The 14,142-nt window shown below is 37.2% G+C and overlaps 1 protein-coding gene across 1 annotated transcript in view; it reads left to right on the plus strand.

The window, feature by feature from the left end:
- Window positions 1–14,142, plus strand: part of ATP9B (ATPase, class II, type 9B) — a gene marked incomplete at its 5' end in the record, with an annotated part of 53,947 nt that overhangs the window by 21,174 nt on the left and 18,631 nt on the right. Inside the window, 4 exons of the mRNA XM_008944672.1 lie at window positions 1,176–1,424; window positions 11,093–11,254; window positions 12,727–12,819; window positions 13,976–14,059. Of these exons, the coding sequence (XP_008942920.1) occupies window positions 1,176–1,424; window positions 11,093–11,254; window positions 12,727–12,819; window positions 13,976–14,059 (588 nt within the window). The remainder of the gene's footprint in view (window positions 1–1,175; window positions 1,425–11,092; window positions 11,255–12,726; window positions 12,820–13,975; window positions 14,060–14,142) is intronic.

The raw sequence follows: 14,142 nt of genomic DNA on the forward strand, positions 1-14,142 counted from the left end.
ATTGCAGTCAGGAGGAAAAAAGCATGGTTTCTGAAGAGGTTTTCAGAGTGAACAGAAGAGCCTTTGGTAGTTCTGCTGATATATTTAATGTGCTGACTATAAAAAATAAACAAACGAGCCCCACAAAAAAACCCCAACCTACAACCCGTTAAAACCTAAAGCAAACCCTCCCCCCATTTGCAACCAACTATAAACATATAGAGTACTCTCTCTTAAAAGATTAATTCAGTCATGTTTGAACATTTCTGAAGGGTAGTTTAGAATAGTGCTAGTTTAGTGGTTATGCAACAGTAATGTGTTCTTCAAATACATGTCAAACTATTATTTTGCATGATTATTTTGTTAGATTATTTCATTCTTGTAAGGACAAACAAATGGCACCCTGCAACAAAAGCATATAAACTGCATTAGTTCACAAATAATACTGAAATTGTGTAGGTTATAAATTCAATCAGCAATATTTGTATTTTAATGACTCCTAATATTTCTGTTAAACAATGATACTTATGTTCCATGAGCAAAATGGAACAACCACCACATCCATCAATGTGATAGTATTTAAATCACAGATACTTAGGTGAAGACTTAAGAGAGGTGGTCTTTTTCAATTTAATGGCATGGGAGTTTCCAACCTCTAATGTACACAGGTGACATGGAGACTAAATAAGTACCACAACAAAACACTACCCTTGCAGTTTGGTTTTGGTGTTTCAGAATTCATCCAATTCGTTGCTGGCTTAAATACTTTTAAAAAAGAATTCATAGAAAGTAAAGTACTTTAAAGGACTGTTGTGACTGATCACTGAAAAAGGTAAATTCTGCAGTGAGGAAGCAGGGTTTTCTGCAGAATCCACTCAGCCTATTCACCCCTTTTAGTGCATACTTGTTTTCATTTCACAGTTTTCAACTGCAAGCTCTGTTACTGAAATGTTACTGCAAATGCAAGGTGTTGAACCCACAGTTACATGTCCCTTCTACAGAAAAGTAGATGAGGGTTTCTAGGTATCACAGACTAACTGCATTAACAGTAGGTTATATAAAATAAAGGAATGGTTACTATCCTTATCATTTAGCAACCTTTGTAACAAAAGGAACAATTGAAGGTGTATATATATAATACTCATGGTTTGTTTCCATTACTGAACTTCTGCTGTTCATTGTGTTGTGTCTTACAGGTGCACTCTCAGAACAGTGGAAACAGTACAAGCTCGACGCCGTGTAGGAGACCTCAGTCCTCGGCACCCAAAGTCCGCAAGAGCGTCAGCAGTCGGATCCATGAGGCGGTGAAGGCCATTGCCCTGTGCCACAACGTGACCCCTGTGTACGAGTCCCGGGCTGGTGTGGCTGGAGAAACAGAGTATGCAGAGGTGGATCAGGACTTCAGCGATGAAAATCGAACTTACCAGGCTTCCAGTCCTGATGAGGTTAGTAGGCAAGGGGAAAAAATTCATATCTTAACAAAGAATAGGATAAGCTAACTTAAAAAGAGGAGAACTGCGAAAGAAAGAGTGAGGGTTTTCTCTAAAATTATCAGTAATCTCCTTTTATTTCCTCTGCAGCTGTAGGAAAGAGCTGGTATTTCTTTGTTGCATTAAAGCGTTTTCAATTACTTGGCTAAAAGGTCCATGAGTCAGTTCTTTGGGATCAATACTGTGTTGAGTATTGCAATTAAAGTTATTAGGTGTATTCTCAAAACATTAATCCGTGTATGAATCATAGCATAGACATGAAACTGCATTGAGTGGTGGACAATTAGGTGTGTTAGCTAGAGAGACTGCCAGTTAGTGGTATGTATGGATTCTTAACAGAAAAAAAAATCTCCAAACTTCAAATACTGCTGTAGAAAAGTTGCTGAGCTTCAAACCCTAGGCAGCTTCATAATGTCAAAATTGCATCAAGTTTAGCACAAATTTAAAGCCCGTTTTCAATAAAAACATGCCTTTGATTTCCATTGAAATCCAAATTTTAAACACATCCTGCTGCTTTCAGTGGATTTGAGTTATTTTTCTGAATAACCCTGTTTTGGGACCTAAATTGATTACCTAAAAGTCAGTCTAAAAACGTCCTAGAAGAGAAAGGCAAAGTTCAAGTTTCAAGGTACTGCAAAGTAGGCATAAAAAATAATCGTAGCCATTCATTTTATAAAAACATGCATGTACTTAATACACTAAAATAGAAAAAAAGAGCATTTCAAGATTGGTTTGCCTCTGAAGGTGAGCAGGTTGAGGAATGTCCTTGTTTTAAAGAAATTCTAGCAGTATCTGAAGCATTTTCATATGCGCATATATTCTTATTTGCTAAATAGATCCATATAATGAGCTTCTGAGGTATTACTAAATAGAATAAAATGCTGCCTGAGCAAGTATCTACCTGTGAAGATATGATGACAGCTGTGGATTAAGTAAATATTCCGTTTTAACAGCCAGAGGTATTACTAAATGAGGTGAAGAGATGTGCAGTAGAGAGAGGCTGTGTGAGGGTTTTTTTTCCCCTACTTCCTCTTCTCTTCCTGTAGGTTTTTATATATTCATTCATTTGTTTATAACCTGAAAATATTGCCATAAAGAGCAACCCTCCTCTCATATTTTCTTAAAGAAACAGCTGTAAGACTTGAGAATTGTGCAAGTGGTGCCCTTGGAAGACAGTAGGGAATTTGACTGTGGAAAGAGGAAAGGAGCACCGATAAAGTGCTAGCACAACAGATATGGGACTCGGGGTGGAAAGGGAGATGGAAGAGGAAATTAGCAACAAAGGAATTGTTAGTGCTTCAAGGAAGAGAAAGCACAGGTATCCTTTTAATAAATTTTTTTTTATCATCTCAACTCACACTCAAACTGTATGATGGTGAAATGAAAAACTTGCATTTCAGAACAGACAGCATAAAATTTCCTTTTAGTTTTTCAAAGATAATACTTGAAACACTAGTAAAATTATCATATTGAACAAATATGCTTTAATATAATGAAAAATTGATGCTAAATGGAGTCTTACAAAAAAATGAAGCTACAAAAAAAACATTTAAAGAGCATAAAAATTACAGCATGACAGCAAAAAGCCTAAGAGTTGAAAGACTAGCAGGTCTTTATCATAATTTTTTTAAGGGTTCTATTGATGCAATGTTTGCAAATCACTGGAGCCTAAGGAAAATAATGTAAATGGTTCATTATTTAGCTTATTGAACTTTCCTGCAGTTAGGTTGACGGATGATGCCAATGTTTCCCAATCACCAAAGTACCATTTTAAAAGCATTTTTTATTGAATAAAGTGCTTTGAATATTGCACCCTGGAGCTTTATTTAGGGAAATGGTTCAATTGATGTTTTCTGTTTAACCTCAGCACTGACCTATCACAACATACTTTGTTAATAAGCAACATTATCATTTAATAGACTTAACCAGTTTTATGCATTGTACTTCCTCAATGTTACAACTCTCTTCTTAGTTTTTTTGTTTATGGATCCGTCTTGATTGCAGTCTTTCCAAAGATGTTATTTGCACAGTCGTCTGTTTTATTATTTAGTATTGCATGATATTACCATAGCATAAAAAGAGCAGAGAACAGTGTGTAAGTATAAACCATTCTTCCATGTAGGAAAGTACAAGAAGCAGTTTAGTAATATGTTGACACACCATACAGTTAATGAATTGACTCAAGGAATTAATTAGAAATTCATCACATGTGTGTGAATATGTGCATCCATATACAGATAAAATATACCCATAACAAGGTATGCACATTTAGAAGTAGGTACATTCATCATAAAATATGTATTTGCCTGTTGTTAGAGTAAGCTGAGATAAGTACCTGATTTTGTATTCATAATGCGAACCCTACTTATGCCAGGCTCTTTGTTTCTTATCATAAGTGATCAATATTTCATTTTCTCTGAAAGAGTAGAAAGTTTCATTTGTCTGTCACTTGTCCTCTACAGCTGTAGCATAGCAAACAATAAGCACTCATTGAGAACTGACTGGAAAAAAAAGAAAACAGCTCCTGCTTGGCCATCATAGGTGTGAGCTGAGGTCATCTGTAGACAGCCAGCTACCTTAATGTAATGAACAATCATAAAAGGATATAAGCTAAGTAGGTAAAGCAGTGGAGTTCAGAAGTCGCAGACCCAAGCGATTCAAGGGCATGCTATGAACAGGAGCCTTTGAAGACCTTTGCTCCCCTTGGTCACAAAAGATTGATCAGTCACGATTTTTAATGACTGCTCGCTCTCATAAACCAGCTATTTATTGGTTATGCTTTGTCCTGCACTGTTATATTCTCAAGCGTTTCTAATTCCAGGATTTTGAATATTTAAATACTACCTTAAATTGTGGTCAGTTATTTAATTCCAATGTTCCTATCCAGAAACAACAGAGTTGCTGAAATTAATTACAAGGCTACAAAGCCAATCATTTAAAACCAGACAGGGAAATGATATGCCCTTAGTGAAGCAGCTTTTGTGTTTACAAAAGTGAAGCTGTAATGTATGAGACATGTTGTATTGTTTAATTCATTTTATTGTGTGTGCTTATTGAAGCAAGACTAATTGTGTTGTTTTGTCAATGTATTGTGAAAAGCAAATCACTCAGTAGCATAAAACCATCACTTTCATGACCTTTGAGACCCACAAAGAATAACTACTCCATAGTTTGTCTTGAATATTGATCGGCAGTTTTTTCACATGATCAAGCTGTATTTTTAAGCTAATAATTTTATTTTAATTATGAAGTTTCTCAATGAAAAGAATAGACTGCGAATGTTATCAAATCATTGCTTGTAAATATAAGCACACCAGTGCTGATGGGAAACATGTGTGAGTTCTTGTTGAAAAATCCAAACCGGCACTATTAGGAACACTCAGGCAGTGGGAAGAAGAAATCTCACTGCTTCTTCCCTGTTTCCATACCAGTGACCTTATCTTCAAAATACCACACATACAACCTCTGTATTCTTTACACAGGAACCCGATTTTGAAAGTAGATCCTATTGTCTGAATTGAAGATGCTCTTAAATATTCTGAAATAACTGAAGGTTGGTTACATGAGAATTCTTCTGAGCAGCAAGACTAGCTTTCAAAATTTCCATCCTTAGTCCTTCTTATTCATGCTACAAAGTGGTCCCTCATACATGCCAAAATCTTCAAAGCCTTTATTTATATGGGTCATTTTTCATGCATCTCATGGCTCCAGAAAAGCTGTCAGCACAGCTTGGGGGGAAGTTCCAAACTGCTGGGTGGAGTGGAGAAGAACTGTGAAAACCAGCCGTGAGGGAGTGGATCTTTTTCTTATACTAATGTTACCTCAAAGGGGAATATTGTATGTTGAAAGTGATAATTAGTTCATCATAAAGTGTTTTGAGCAACATTGTTTAAATACTGAGCCATTACTGAGTGTCAGGAAGATGGAATTAAGCTTTTTTCAGTGATGACCTGTGATAGGACAAGGGGTAATGGGTGCAAATTGGAGCATAGGAGGTTCAAGGTGAATATCAGGAAAAATTTTTTTTACTTTGGGAGTGACAGAGCGCTGGAACAGGCTGCCCAGAGAGGTTGTGGAGTCTCCTTCACTGGAGACATTCAAAACCCGCCTGGACGCCTTCCTGTGTGATGTACTCAAGGTGACCCTGCTCTGGCAGGGGGGTTGGACTGGATGATCTTTCGAGGTCCCTTCCAACCCCTATGATTCTATGATTCTATGATTAGACATCTCTACTGTGGCCCGCAAGGAAAGGAAAACCAGGGTCTGAGCATGAATGCCAGGCTCCTAGAGGCAGTGGCCTCCATGATGAGTTGTACAGCCCCACGATGCCCAAGCAAGGTGAAAAGAGCATGCCCAGTGATGGAAACCAGAGACAGTCAAGAGTACAGATTGTTGTACAGGTCTGTGGTGATGAGGCATAGCTGAATTGAAGCCAAGAAGTCAAATCATTAAGTCAGGATCAGGTCCTGAGTCAGTAACCAGCATTAGCCAGTCTGGTAATTGCAAGGAAAGTTCATGACAGTAAAACAAGTCCAAAGCCAGGAGGTCATGTCTGCCTGTCAGGGCCAGGTCAGCAGAGTATTATCCAAGTGTGGGCATAGTCCGCAACAGGACTGCAATGTAGCTCTTACAGGGCCAAGTGAAAGAGGGAGGGCAGCCCCCATGGAGGCTTCTTCAAGCTGTTTCTCCATCACAGCTCTTAACAGTGAGATGGCCTTGAGCACAGGTGGTTAAGCTCCCAGGAAGGAGGGTGCACTAGAGGCCTTGGCAGTTTCAATCTCAATAGGATTTTGAATTTTTCATTTGCTATTCTGTCTTGGTTGAGAAAAGGTTATGTTTGAGTCAAATATTCAATGTCTGTTTCAATTTACACAATCTGGTAAGTGTGGGGTGGGTTCTTGGGGATTTTTTCACTTCTGCTTTCTCTCTCATAATAATCTATTATTAAAAAAAGAAAACCCACACCCCAAACTAGTGGGTGTCGCAATTTGGTTCCTATGACTAGCTAAGTTCCAGACAGCCCAGAATTCAAGGGGAGTGGTGGTGATACGATGGCTTGTTCCAGTCCCAATTGATGGAGTATCTAAAGCAAGCAAAAATAGCTTTAGGGCTTTTTTTTTTTTTCAGTCTTCTGCCAAGCAGTAACAGCCTCTGAGGACTGAACCAGTAACTGAAGGTCTTCAGGACTCAGCAGGGTTGTTCAGGTACCTCACTTCGTGGATTTGTAACCCTGTGGGCCCAAAGGCAAAGCGAGTTTCTTTATTTTTTTTTATGTGACTGTGTCACTGCGTGCTAAGTGCTGTTTCCTGTTGGTCCAGAGGAGGCTAAGCAAGATGATAATCTGAGAGGGAATGAGAGTGACCTCAGAAAGGTCAGGAGAGTTCCAGGATGGGCTTTGAGTTGCACTATGTAAGGAACAGTCCTGTACGTGCTGACTGAATCACCTAAAGCCATTTAACACCACTCCAGAGAGAAGTAAACTCCTGTTATTTGGTAGGGCAAGGAGGTGCTTAATTCTCTCATCCTCAGAGTTGAAAGTAAATAAAGATGTGGCTGTTCCTTTATGTCCTTTTTATGAATAATCTGTTTCATCTTATATGTTGGCCTTAATTTTGTCTGTTGGCTCGTGCATATTTGTAGTATTTTCTGCCACATAATTATTTTCTTTGAGGTTATTAAATAGGAATCACAGGCTAATAGAACTTACTGTAGAAGAGATTTTTTTTTCCTTGAAAAATACTTTTAAGTGTTGTCACCATAGCTGAAAAAAAAATTCAGAATGTAGTTGGTTTACATTAAAATTCAATTTCCAAGGGTTTTGTGACCTATCAGTTTACATGTTTTCTAAAGTTTTTTTTAAATTATTGATTAGTATTTATTTTAGATTAAAATCAATCTAATGTTCTAATTAAATATGCATTTCTGAATCCACAGGAAGAATGATGGGTTTGGATTTTCTTCTGTGCTTGATATGGAGTACACGAAGTCCTTAAGTATTCATTTCCTGACTCTAGCAGGCTTAGATTTTGTGACTGATAAAATAGGTGACTGCATCATTGTCACTTAACCACCTTGTGTACTTTATGGAACTTTGCTGAAACTACCCAAGATATTTATAAGCTGCTTGGTTTGTTTTAGCTCTCCATAAATGAATATTTCTAAACAAATGGGATGTTTATGTCCCCAGGACATGGAATTAGTATGCAGAGCTGCTATGATCTGTAACAATAGTGCTCCTGAAGCTTCCCCTCTTCATGCCCCTGTCAAGATGCATGTGTTCTTTGGGCAGCAGAGCTAGACACACCATCTGGCTTGGAGAAGCTGCTTCCTCCTCCTGAGCTGGTACTGCTGGAGGTTCTGTTGTGGGTCACACAGTTACTGCTTAAGTTGAGAGAGTTTCCATGTGTGAAGTCTCTAATTTGTCTTTTAAATCTGTGCTGTGGTAATTGAGGAGTTTGATATTTGGAGCTGTGAACTATGGAAGCCCTGAGGGTCAGGTGGCCTCCAGTGGAGAGTCACTGCTGACAGAGGCAATCAAAGCTCAACACTGGGCATGTGGTAAATAGAAGCATCTGGAAGATTTTCAGTAAGAAACACTAAATAAGAGGTGTTTCTTACTAGTTTTTGGCAGATCTGTTGCATTTCCACATCATAATGCAAATATTTGCTACCTTCATTGCTAATTTGGAAGTTGCTACTTTGACCTGGTCACATGAGAGGTGGATAGCTGTGTTTACACTTTGGATTGATGCTGGGGAGGAAGCATCAATCCAAAGTGTAAACTTTGTTTGTCTCCACCTACATGACCTGTCCTGGGAACACTACTTGCTCACTCATTCCCCACTTCCAGGGGCATGGGGAAGAGAATAGGGAAAAAAGTAAAAGCTGTGGGTTAAGGTAAGAACGGGTTAATAAATAAAACAAAATATAATAATTTTAAAATATAATAATAATGGTAATGAAAAGGAACATAATAAAAACGAGAGAAATAAAACCCAAGAAAAGACAAGTAATGCACAGTGTAGTTGCTCACCACTCTGACCAATGCCTGAGCAGTGATCCACCCCCCAGCCAACTCCCCATGGTTTCTATGGACTGAGCATGATGTCCTGTGGTAGAGAATATCCCTGTGGCTGGCTCAGGGCAGTTGTCCTGGGCCTGCTTCTTCCCAGCTTCTTGTGCACCTGCATACTGGCAGAGCATGGGAAGTTGAAAAGTCCTTAACTTAGGATAAGCACTCGTTAGCAACAACTAAAACATCAGTGTAGTGTCAGCATTATTCTCACGCTAAATCCAAAGCACAGCGCTGTACCAGCTACTAGGAAGAAAATTGACTATCCCAGCCAAAACTAGGACACTTGGTGATAAACCAGACAAAGCCACAAAATATTAAAATAAATCCCTAGTCTGAATTCAGGGAATTTGACACATTTTGTCTGTGTGTTAGAGAAATGAACAGTTATCAGCAAATAAATATCATAATTAGAAAGGATTTTATTTTTTTAAGCAAAACAGTAGCATCACCAGCAAAGATATCTGTGGTTGTCCAGCCTCTGATTTATCTGACTCCACCCAGTATGTCAAGCTCTGTAGAAGCCACAGCTGCTGCGTTTACCTGGCATTCTAGGGATTCTTGATGTATACACACTAGATTGCAAGACCATTTTAATGTAAATTTTCAGAAATGTGTTGAAGAGATGAGAATATACTTGTAGAGAGAAGACTTCAAGAGAGAAGAATCCTTTTTCTGAACTCTGTATAGCCAGCTATTCATTACATATGTACTTGTTAAGATTTGTAATTTAGATTTTCATGCCATTTGTGAAATATCATCCTTTTTTATTGTTATTTATATATTCTAAAAGCTTCAGATACTTAATGGCAAGGTCTGGCTCTATTACTCTGGAGTCTGTTACAGTCTAGCTGCTCTGATTAATTCTGAATTCTGAGAGTCAAACTTGATGTCTGGTGCTTAGGTTTGTTCAGTTGCCTTTTAGGCACCTGTTTGCCTCTTGAGCCTTATTGAGTATTTCTGCTATGGTATTTACATTGATCAATTTAAAAAAAAAAAATAATTATATGCAGTTATATGTAGACCAGGTATAAGAATCTCAAATGACTATGCTGCAGAATGCTAATTGAAATGGTAGGTGAAGCCAAGCATAAACGAAATAATAAACAGATGTGAGTCACCAAATATAGAACATTTAAGTCCTAGCTGCAAAGGGACACAAATGAGATGATAGGGTATTAGTAGAAAGATGCAATTTACAGGTCAGAATGTAATAGCAACCTTTCACTGTGAAAATTGAAAATTAACCTTGGGAGTATTGGATCATTTACAGCTTTATATGGTACTTTTATTGAAGAAGAAAAATCTCTAAAAAGACTTCCTGTGATTTTTGAGATTTTAAAAGGTGCTTTGCAAAGTGTGTTCTTTTCTGTAACTGCATCTTCTTGTATTTTTATTTGGTGATGCCTAACACAGATGGCATTACTGGGATTTCTTAGGGTTTCACACTATCATTTTTTTTCCAATTCTAAATTTTCATAGAAGCTACAGTGATTTACTGCCTTTGGATGAAATCCTCTACTGAGCATTAGTTATCATGTTTGTTGAACTTATCCAGGAATTTTAGTAGTTGCATATCTTTCATCAGGCTGCTTGGGTTTTATTATTTTCATCTTACCTGAGGTTAGCAGAAGAGGCATATTCCATGAAAGTCGTGTGATCTTCACTATAATTACCTTTCTAGTCATCTAAACATCTGGTTTCAAATAACACATTTAGAAAAATAAAAACAGAATTGAGGAAGAGAATTTTTGTTTTTATTGGAAACTTCCCATTCAGATATGGGATATGGCTTGTACATAAACACACAGTAAAGCAGTTTTCCTAAAGTATTAATCTTCTGAAGGAATAAACAACACAGTGGTGGTGATAGAAAAATACCTGGTACATTATTTAAAGCATAACATAGAAAAAAGTAGAAGCTAGATGTCATACACTTAAAATTAAAGTAAAATTAAAAAAAAATTAAAATATCTAACGCATGCAGTTACGATGCCATGTAGTGGTATTTACTAGTGATTGTTGCATAATGTAACATTTCTGGGTGTGTAAAACCGACTTTCACAAGCATGTCTGTGGGATGGAGTATTGTAAGCTTGGTTTCCATCCCATCTCATATGATAAGAACTCAACAATATCAGTGCTGAAACAAAGTAACATATTTATGCAAGTGAAAATATGTAAGCTAAAAATACAATCCTTTGCTTATCTGCTTACTACATATTACAGTGTCTCAACTTGCATGTCATTGTAGATATAATAAAATATTTTATATGGAAATACGCCAAATGTCTTTTACATACATAGTGGTGTAATTGGTACAGAAATGGTATTCTGATTTTGTGTAATATATTTTTTTTATCAGAACTGTTATTCCTGAGTACTCTTACTAATAATAGCTTATTGCTTTTCATGTGTTCTTTTTTCCTAGATTCTTGGAAGAGTTTAGACTTCTACCTAGCAACCGTTGTTTGGCTTTAGCTTAATTTATCTAACAGTATAATAAGCTTTTCACACTTGAAGATGTCTTTTTCCTTTTTCCTTTCTTTAGGTGGCTCTGGTGCAGTGGACCGAGAGTGTTGGTCTGACTCTGGTGAACAGGGATCTGACCTCAATGCAGCTGAAGACCCCTGGTGGACACATTCTGACCTACTATATTCTTCAGATCTTCCCCTTCACTTCTGAGAGCAAGCGCATGGGGATCATAGTTAGGGTAATTTTGGGGGTGTTCTGGTTGTTGGCTTTTATTTCTCAAAAAATGTTTTTACTGACTGTTTATCTTTAGAAAATGTAACAGAAATTTAATCATTCAGGGGATGCATTTCACAAGATCTTCAAATGTATACCTTTGACACAGGTACACATGAAATACTAGGCAAGCAGTTGTAAGAAAATCAGGCTAACCTGATGTTGCAGAGGGCTTTGTAAAGAATAGACTCTTCTCTTGCATGGGAACATATGAATATCACTACTTCACACTTAGCCTCTGATGCTGTAAATTGCCTTTAAGGCTTTGGTTTTAATTTTCAATTCATTTCAGACAAAATATGTTACCTCTTCGAGAGATAAATTAATGGCTGAATTTCTTACAGTAGGACTTAGCATCTTTCTATACTACTAGAGCTGCTGCTTTTCCAGACCCAGTACTGATATTTGAACAGACGTGCATACACAGCACAACCCACAGGGTCTGAGATTTATGAGGTATGTGCTTAGTTGTTTCCTAGATGCCCAGTTAGGGGCACAGTAATGATCATTGAAACCTCAGATGAAAGGAAGCCACAACCCGATGCTAAATGGAAGGTTTAAACCTCTGCCAATGTTAGGCCATCCACACTATGTACTCCTATTTTCTTCCTATCCAAAATCAGACACTGTAGCAGAACAGCTTCAGACAACATTGTTAGATGGTTAGATCAGTGCCAAGTTCCCATTAAATAGGTGTCAAACTCATCCCATTTTTTATTTGCCTGTGGTGACAAGCCAGGCGTGCCATCAGCCTTAGGCAAGGATACTTCAAGGAGTATATGTGCATGGTCAGGTCTGGAGAGACCTTGGCAAGTCTGTATTTTATTAGATGAGGCTGGAACTAAGAGCCTGTTTAATAGCTACATGTTCAGAGACAAAGCTTGCAGATCAGACTAATGCGTTCTTTCTGCAACAGACCGTGTCTCAAACTCCTGATTTGGATTATATTTGGCTGCATGTAGACTTTATGAATATACAGTAAATGTTTCATCATTGAAACATCTGTAACAAACATTGCATTAAGTTATTTATAAATTTTTAATTAGGTGTTCCAAAGATAAAGAGCAAACTTTCTGTGGTGAGTTAGATCGTATACGATACCAAAGAAACAAAAAAGTAGTTAGAGGGGACACAACAGTGATATTTTAAAATTTAGATGGGCAGCTCTGGGGTGGTGAGGTTCTGTTACCTTGACTTCAGATAGAACTCATCCACTTGTATGAGGAAGCAGAGAATATGCAGCTGCGTGGAATCAGAGGTGTCACTAAAGTAGGAACAGCAAGTAATAAAACTTACCCACCATTTGGCAGGGTACTTCGTCTTTTATAAATGGTAATCCACTGACTTCTTCAAAAGACAATTAGGTTATTGGTAGGTAATTGTTTTGTCTGTATAAACAGGTTTTTTTTTCCACCTCTTTCTTTTGTAAAATTTTAGGATGAATCTTCAGGAGAAATTACATTTTACATGAAGGGTGCAGATGTTGTAATGTCCACTATTGTACAGTATAATGATTGGTTAGAAGAAGAGGTAAGAGACAAAATTTATTTTATTTAAAATAAAATTTTGTAATAACTAAAAATTTCAAAGTAAAATATCATGTCTTATTGGAATAGGTTTAAAGGAGAACTTGAGCCAATGCAGTAGTGGGATATGAAGTTCAGTTACATAGATCCTGAATGGGTTTTAAGGGATTAGGATTATTTCCAATTCTTGAATAACCCACAGGAAAAGCAAAGCTGGTAGTCATAGCAGAACACATTCCCCTTAAAACAAGGAAATTTGTTTTTCAGTGACTGACCTTTCACATAAAACCTAATAACTTCTCAGAAGTATTCTACTATAAACCTATTTATTCAGAAATGCCCTTGTTTTATCAAACTCTGCAGTGAAGTATGTCTATGACTTATGAAGTTTAGTAAGCATTGCAGGCAAATAGAAGTAGTTCTTTATCACATTAATTAAACTTAATATGAAATAGCTAGTGACTTAATTCCAAAACTGGTTAATATTTTTCTCTGTGTCTCTCTAGTAGGTACCGGCAATCATCTTATTTTGACCCTACATACAGACAATATGTTAATACAATGATTACACCATGTATGTTCATAATGGTATTGGCAATATGAATCAATATATGCTGCAGGGCAGTTTGATTTATTTGGGGACATGAATAAATTAAACTCCCTCAAGACCTAGCAAAATGTCATAAAAATTACTTTTGGCGATAATGATGCACAATTAACTGTAAAATACTTGTTTAATTTATTTAGCTTTACGAGGTCAAATCAATAAGTGTTTTGTGCTGGACAGCCTTGTTTTCCATTAAGACATGCTATTCCATGGCTATTTTTAATGTGTAGATATTTTTCTGATAAGAGCTACACCCAGTGGAAAAAGAAAATACAGCTCTGTTATGTGCTTTAAAAATAGTTTTAATTTATTTTAAAGCTTCAACCTGAGAGAGATTTTCTTTAAGCTGGGAGAGAAAAATCTAATTGGCTTACCAATAGCATACCACTTCAGATGGAGGAGCTGAAGTGTGATTGCTTTCTGTTCTGTTTGTGACTTCTCCAACTAATCTAAGAGTCTAAAGAAACACCAGAAGCTACAGTGCAGATATCCCCTGTTAGCATATAATGTAGCTGAATATTTGCATAACTGTTCTGTGGTTTGGTCCATTTAGTGTGGTAACATGGCACGAGAAGGACTGCGTACGCTGGTGGTTGCCAAAAAATCGCTGACTGAAGAACAGTATCAAGATTTTGAGGTATGAAGGGACAGAGTGATCTTGTGCTTCACCATATTTAGTTACTTCGAGGGGCGGGAACATTCCTCTTTTTTTGTTCTATT

Source organism: Merops nubicus, unplaced genomic scaffold (genome assembly GCF_000691845.1).
Source record: "Merops nubicus isolate BGI_N331 unplaced genomic scaffold, ASM69184v1 scaffold5057, whole genome shotgun sequence".
Classification (NCBI taxonomy): Eukaryota; Metazoa; Chordata; class Aves; order Coraciiformes; family Meropidae; genus Merops; species Merops nubicus.